Source organism: Dipodomys merriami, unplaced genomic scaffold (genome assembly GCF_024711535.1).
Source record: "Dipodomys merriami isolate MVZ:Mamm:240054 unplaced genomic scaffold, mDipMer1.0.p SCAF_8, whole genome shotgun sequence".
Classification (NCBI taxonomy): Eukaryota; Metazoa; Chordata; class Mammalia; order Rodentia; family Heteromyidae; genus Dipodomys; species Dipodomys merriami.
In genome coordinates this window covers 19036169-19043948 of record NW_027206401.1, presented here as the reverse complement: position 1 = coordinate 19043948, position 7780 = coordinate 19036169, and the positions used below count along the sequence as shown (strand labels likewise).

Below are 7780 nucleotides of genomic sequence, written 5' to 3'. Positions count from 1 at the left end.
TTAACATATGATTGCATACTCTAACCCTAACTCAATGTAGCTAATACAAGAGTTCAGAAAGGCACAAAATGTCAAAGGAAGAAAACAAAACATTCAAAGAATCCCTTTATTCTAAGCCCTGAAGATTTGCCAACCTTTCTTCAAAGGCTAACATTGTTTTCTTGTTTTTATTTCTTTTTGGGTCCAGTCGTGGGGCCTGAACTGTGGGCCTGGGAGCTGTCCCTCAGCTCTTCAGCTCGAGGCTAGCGCTCTACCACTTGAGCCACAGCGCCACTTCCGGCTTTTTTCTTTTTGCTTATGTGGTGCTGAGGAATCGAATCCAGGGCCTCATGCATGCAAGGCAAGTGCTCTACCACTGAGCCACCTTCCCAGCCCCATGGCTAACATTGTTTACCTTTGAAGATGTCGATCTGCTACTGTGTTTTCATATTGCAAAGAACTAGGAGATAGAGCTGATGAAGGTTAGGGGAAGGAAATTTGAGGTACAGTTGTAAATTTCTTTAAAGTGTATGTCTGAGCACATGAGTTGATAAGGGAATTGGCCTCCTTAGTTTTTCTAGAGCTCTTTTCTGGAAGCATCTAAGGGGAGAGATTGGCCTCACCAATCTCCATCTTTTGTTATTTCAGTAGTTTTTTTTTTTTTCTCTCTCTCTCACACCTTCAGAAATGGTGAGAAAAAGGGAAGGAAAAGGGCCAGGATAGCAGGATTTCTGTGAAATTCCACACAGTGTGACAAAGATGAGGAATGGTGTCCTTCAACTTCTGCTAAATTTTGTTTATAACATCTTGATTTTAGTGTATTGTCTTTGTAGCAATAAAACAGAACTGTAGCCTTTGCATCAAATTTGGTTAAGATTAAAAATAACTTATGTGGTTGGGGATGGAAGAAGTGTCACCATCTCCTTCCTCCTTTTCATTTTGTTGCAGTTTGAATGGAAAAGAGGTGGCTCACATAATTAACCAGAACTGTAATTGGCTGGATGTCTGTTTTAATTGTGATGTGTGTGTGTGTGTGTGTGTGTGTGTGTGTGTGTGTGTGTGTGTGTGTGTGTGTATGTGTGAAAGTGTCCAATTCTTAAGTCTCAGTTATACAAAGGTGGGAAGCAGCTGGTGTGAATGTCTATCTGCAGGGTATATGCACACTAACTTTGATCAATATGGCTTGACAGCAAGGTGTTTATTGAAAAAAAAAACAGTTATCTCAATCAGTTTTGCACTCCAGTCTATAAGTTCTTCATCTTCACCACTTTAACAAAACAAACAAAAGAGGAGAAAAGGAAAAGCCGAACTAGTGTTAACAAAAGATTTTGAGATTTTCTTCATCCATCTCTAGTAAAGGTGAATTGGTAATGAAATTAATTAGAGTCTGAATGGACCACACTAACACTTTATCTCCCTCCACAACTCAACTGTCCTCCTTCTAAAACGTCTATTTTATTAGCTGTCATCATTTCTTTCAGTTTTCAGAATTTCTTAATCCATCCCATTTGTAGTGACCACCCAGTTCTGCTTTACCTACCTTAAAGCATCTGTACTTCTGGCCATACCTGGAATCTTAACTACTCAGGAGGCTGAGATCTGAGGACCCTTGTTGAAAGCCAGCAGAGCAGGACCCTCTGATCTCCAATTAACCAGCAAAAAAGCCAGAAATGGAGCTGTGGCTCAACTGGTAAAGCACTAGAGCCTTGAGCAAAGAGGCTCTGGACAGCCACCCAGGCCAGAATTCAAGCCCCTGGAGTGGCACACACCACGCACAAAAGCATCTGTACTTTTATTTATTCTTGTATTTGTTATGCATATAATGCATGTCTACTACATGCCATGTACTCCACTAGGCACAGAGGACACAATGACAAATAAGGCAGGCATACTTTCTACTATCCATGGGGACCCAGACAAGATAAAGCTGAATAGGCGATTCTGGTGAGGAAGCTATAAAACCTTCAAGAGAACAAGCCTAGCTTTGGGTTGTCAGAGAAGACTTCATAGCGTATTTATACTTTGAGACATTAAGGTCCACAAAAATGTAGCCAGAAGAATACTTTAAATATATGTCATTCAATAGATTTTTATTGGACACTGACTATAAGCAGGCCTTTATGCTGGACTGCAGAGGCAGAAAGAGACATACCATATGGGGTTTGGACAGACATGAGAATATAGGTACAAAGTATCTGTCTAGTAAAACTATCAATAGAGTCTTCTAAAGAACAACTTTCCTGTGTTGAGGGTATTAAAAGGTTTATGAGTTTCCTCCTAAAACGTCCCACCAGCAATTGCTCTGGGGGTATCCAGTGTTCTTCCAGCTTCCCAGAACCTGAGCTCAAGTGATTGTGAGGATGGCCTTCTTCCATCATTTGCCTGTGGGTCTCTATAGGTTTTATAATGCAGACACAGAACATTGATGGAACAGCTGGGTTAATTAAAGGTTACACTAAAGGAAGAGGACACTAAAACCATCAGCTGAGATAGTCTTCTATACATTCATTTGATGTTAGTTGTTCCCAGAAGTGCCTGAGACAGATAAAAATCTATGTGTGGAGGTTTCACTTGAGTATTGGAGATAGACCAGAAAATACTTAACATATATACTGTCAATGTAATGAGAGGCAGAGGAAGGGGGAAAAAATGTTGAGATTTCTGATAACTTTTTTGGAAGGTTTCTCTGTAGGATCACTCTGAGGAAAGTGATACATATTTGTGCTGAGACTTGAGGGATGGGAAAGCGCTGGTCTGGAAAAAAAAAAGGCAAAATAGAATTACAGCAAGAGACCAGTGTGGACTGTGTAGAGTGGCACTTGTTTGTAATTCTAGCTACTGGGAGATCAACCTGGGCAAAAAGTTACTGAGCCGACGGCTCAATCAATATAGCTGGGGGGGGGGTGTGATGTGCACCTAACTCACGGGAGGTCCGGGCAAAACCATGGGACCCTGCTGGAAAATAAAAACAAAAGGCATTGGAGGTGTGGCGCCAGTGGTAGTGTCTCTGCTGGCCAGACCAGACCACCCCTTCCACCAATACCACACCAACTAAACAACAGCCACAAACCAAGGCAAAGGGGCTAGGTGGCTCACATTTCAGAGTGCAGCCCGAAGCTAAGTGCAGATCCCACTGATGTAACTACATAAACGAGACCCAGGGGTCCTCGGCCATCCCTCCCCTGCCCCGCTTCCTCGTCTTCCTCGTCCTGGTCCTAGCCGAGGGACTGGCTGGAAGGCAACCCTTGGTAAATGAGCTGCGACGCGGTGATGAAGGCTTCCCATGCAGACACTCTGCTGGTCACCACCACTGTCCAGGAATGCAATTCTGCTTCTTTAAAGAACGACGGGCCACCGGATGCATTATTAATCCAGAATCCTTTGTTTTCTTTTCCTGTCGAGTCACCTGCTTTATGTTTCCAGAACATACCGTTCTGATCCTCAATTACACCGAGGTCACGGGGCCACCGGACGGTTTCAGAGTCACCCGTGCCGTCGCTTAGAATCTCAGAGTCAGCGGCCCGCGGACCCCGGGGCTCCGGCGGCCCAGGGTGCTGGCTCCAGGATGACGTCACTCGGAGGCCGGGGGCGCCGCGCGGGGCGTGACCTCACCGGGGCGGGCCGGCCCGCCTGACGTCAGACGGTGGGCGTGACCGGGCCGAATCCCCAGTGTCGTCACGGGAGGGGGCGGGCCTAGAGCGTGTCAGCGCAGCCGAATCAAAACAAGCCCGAGACCCGCCTTTTCCCCCTCGGCTGCCGAGCGCCTCGCTCGCGCCCCGGGCCCGCGGCGCCCGCGCGGCTGCGAGCTTCGGGTGGCCGCGCGCCGGCTCCAGGACGCCGGGGAGGGCGCGGCGGCCGGCATGGCGCGGCGCGACGCGGGCCGCGCGGTTAGACGGGGCTCCTGAGGAGCGGGCGGCGGCGGCCCCCGCGGCGCCCTCCCGGAGCCGCCGAGGCGCGGGGCGGGCGGCGACCCGGCGGAGGGGCGCCGCCTTCGCTGACGCCGGGCACCTGGGCGCGGGCGCGCGGGCGACATGCCCAACCCCAAAACCAGCAAGGGCGGCCGCAAAAACAAGCGCGCCAACAGCAGCGGAGACGAGCAGGAAAATGGAGCCGGGGCCCTGGCGGCGGCGGGCGCGGCGGGCTCGGCGGCCGGCGGGGGGGCCCTGGCGGCGGCGGCGGCGGCGGCCGGCGGCGGGGCGGCGGCCCCGGGCGCCCCGGGCACCGGGGGCGCGGCGGGCACCGGCGGAGCGGGGACCGGCGGCGCGAACGCCGGGGCCGCCGCGGGGGCCGCAGCCGCGGGCGACGCCAAGAACGGTAAGCCGGGGGCCGGCGGGGCGGACGTCAACTTCCTCCCCGACGGGGACGGCGCGTCGGCGGGGCCCTGGGCGGCGCGGGCGGCGCGTGGACAATGCGAGTCGGGAAGTGCCCACCCTGCCCGGCCGCCGCGGCCCCCCGGGCGCTGCCCGCGCGGGGCGGCGGGGGGTCGGGGCTGCGGGGACGCTGGGTGCTCAGACTCGGAGGGGCGCCCGGCGTGTCCGGTGCGGCTGCCCGCGCGGCTCCGGCCAACCCGCGTGCGTGCCCGGGGCGGCCGGGAGGGAGCGTGGGAAGGAAGGAAGGGAGGGAGGGAGGGAGGGAGGGCTGCCCAAGTTGGGAAGCGAGATCCGATTGAAAACTTAAGGCGCCGATTCATTATTTTTGCCCCCCTCCCCACGCCCCGTGAAGGAGAGCCCCCCCCCCCCAGGGCCCGCACCTCCAGGCTGGCTGCGTGGATTGCCACCGGTGTGCGGCGAAGGCGTGGGTGCGTGGGGAGGGGGTGCTTTCTAATTCTCTGGCTCCCTTGAGGAAGGAAGAGAATCTGAAGTTGACTTCCGTTCCCAGCCCGGAGTGGAGAAAAAAAAAAAAAATGAAAAAAGTCATCTGCTTCACACGTTTAGAAAGAAGCCTCATAACCGTAGGCAGTGCCCGAAGGTCCCTTTTGGAGAGAGACGTTGGAAATGTGGCCGAGCCGTGGCCGGGTCTCCCGTCCTTGCTGCTGAAACGTGGTTGGACAGGGCGCCGAGCACTCAGGTGGACAGTTCTTGGAGGTCCTCTGGACCAGGCAGTTTTTCTCCAGGGGGAGAGTATGTAGGTGGATTTTAATGAAGGCACACCAGGCGAGTTCTGTCTGGCTTTAGAAGCCATACTCCACGTGGACCAGTCACTTTATTTAAACAGGGCACCTGCTCTTCCAACAACCCCACAGTGCTTCCACCCTAGAAGATTGGATGTCACCTATGGGGAATGATTGGCCGTGTCTCTGCAGTTTTGAAGTAGGAGTTACTTTCGGGAGTCACCTTAACTCTCTTTGTGAGATGTTTGCTAATACTTCTGGCCAGGTTGTATTCTCCGCTTTATTTTTGCATTCTTAGCTCTAACCTTCCTTTAGATGTTGACATGGCAGGAGAGTAGGTACTCTGACTTACTGGATAAGATAGACTTCTTCTGGTCCAGCCATTTTAAAGAGATTGGACACCTTGGGAAAGGCAGTGGTCCTGAGCCTCAATTTCCTGTATGTAAGAGAAGAAAAAAAAATGACAATTACCCTCTCAGAAGTTTATTAAGAGGCTTCCTTCTCTTGCCAATTCCCAGGTTTTGTTTTTCTGGTTTCACTGTTACATTTCACAAATGCCTATGAATTACTTAGACCATATTCTCCTTCACAGTCTCCCTTGGCTCTCTTCCCTCCTACTGGTATCTGCCACTCCCCCCATCTGAGCCTGTGTTACTTTACTGTCATTCTTTTTTTTGAAATTTAATTTTATTGTCAAGGTGATGTACAGAGGGGTTACAGTTACATATGTAAGGTAGTGAGTACATTTCTTGTTGAGCATTGCTGTCGTTCATTTTTAAAAATGATTTTTTAGCTAGGTGCTGGTAGATCATGCCTGTAATCCCAGCTACTCAGGAGGCTGAGATCTGAGGATCGCTATTTGAAGCCAGTCTGGGCAGGAAAGCCCATGAGACCCCAAATTAATCATCAGAAAACCAGAAGTGGCACTGTGGCTCCAAGTGGTGGAACGCCAGCCTTGAGCACATGAGTTCAGGGACAGCACCCCAGTCCCTGAGGTCAAGCCCCATGACTGACAAAAAAACAAACCATTTCTTAGTGTATAGTCATTGCACAAAGATTTCACCATGGCATTGTACACAAGCATATATTATACGTCGGTAAGATTGATCTCCACCACTGCTCACTTCCTTGCTCCTCATTATCTTAAAGGCTATGGGTAATAAATTTAGTAAAGTTCTTCTCAATAAATGATCAATAAATAGTAGTTATTATTTATTCATTTAAATATGTTAGTCACTTATAGCATGACAGGTCCTGAATATTGGGGGACCCAGTGGTACTCTGGGCTGGGTGTCCTGTTCTCATGGAGTCAGCGAATTCCTATCCTGTCCTGGTGACTGTTCAGGCTCCCCAGGCTGGATTTTTGCCCTAGTAAAAGCTTTAAGTTAGCTGTTCTCTCTCTTCCTCCTCCCCGTCTTTCTCTTACTCTATCCTTCCCTCCCTTCTTCCCTTCCTTCCTTCCCTCCCTCCTTCCTTCCCTCCTTCCTTCTTTCCTTCCCTCCTTTCCCCCCTCCCTTTTGTGGCTCCAGAAACACTGATCTACTTTAAAATAGTGTGGGAAAGATTTTTTTTGTAAGGCAAGTGGTACTTCCTAGCTGGAAAACAATATTCCTTTTACTTCTCTTTGAACTAACAAATTCAGTAGATTTAGCAATATTGTAAATGCCTTTTTAAAGCTGAGTATCTCTGCTTGGAAGCTTCCCCTCCCCTCCCCTCCCCTCCCCTCCTTTCCCCTTCCCTACCCTTCCCTTCCCTTCTTTCCCCCTCCATTCCCCCTCCCCCCTCTTCCTTCCCCCTCTCCTCCCCCTTTCCTCTTCCCCCTTCCTTTTCCCCTTCCCTCCTTCCCCCTCCCCTCCCCTCTTTTTTTTTCTTCTCCCTCCCTCTTTCTTCTCTCTTTCTCTCCTCTCTTTCCCTCTCTCACTTTTTCTTGTTACTTTGAAATTAGGGTGTTATGTGGCTCAGGCTGGTTTGAAACTCATATGTAGTCTATGTAGTCTTAAGTTGACATTGAATCTCATAAAATCCTCCTGCCTCAGCCTCCCAAGTGCTGAGATTTCAGGTCTGTGCTCCTATTCCCAGCAGGAGTTTATTTTATTAAGTAAATGGGAAAAAAGAAGAAATGGGTTCAAACATTGCCATAATTGGGTTCATAAAGGATGCAAACTTAGAGCAGGGAGGTGAGTTTCATGATACCCATTTATTGTCTCTAACTGGTGTGATGACTCAGTGAGTGATTTGATCTTAATTTCAAGAACCTATCAGTGTAGTCTGCAGGTCTACTGAGGTCTGCTTTGTGCAGAGTGAATATGTGCAAATGTTTAAAATATGGTGTGTGGGTGTGGGAGAGGTGGCATTAGTGAGTTTTTATTGGAAGGACCAATCGCTTTGTAAACTCACAATAAAGGCCTGATTATTTTTGAGTTTTGAATATTAAATCTAGCTTTTATAAGTATATTTTTATTTTAATATTTTTATTATCTTTAAGTAATTGCACAAAAGAGTTGCTGTTCCACAAAGCAGTTTATGAATGCAATGCATTTCGATCAGTGCCACTCCTTTCATCATTCTCCCCATCATTCCAAATTATCCCTTCCCTTGGTTTTCTTAAATTTGTAGGATATGCATTGAATTTTATGACTGCATGCCCCCCACTATTCATTTGTCTTCCCCCCTCCTCTTGATCCTACCCTC

At 49.4% G+C, this 7780-nt stretch overlaps 1 protein-coding gene across 1 annotated transcript in view; it reads left to right on the top strand.

Moving 5' to 3' along the window:
* Positions 1 to 3698: 3698 nt before the first annotated feature.
* Positions 3699 to 7780, top strand: part of Heca (hdc homolog, cell cycle regulator) — a 45790-nt gene continuing 41708 nt past the window's right edge. The window contains exon 1 of the mRNA XM_070010716.1: positions 3699 to 4293. Within this exon, the coding sequence (XP_069866817.1) occupies positions 4011 to 4293 (283 nt within the window). The 5' untranslated portion in view covers positions 3699 to 4010. The remainder of the gene's footprint in view (positions 4294 to 7780) is intronic.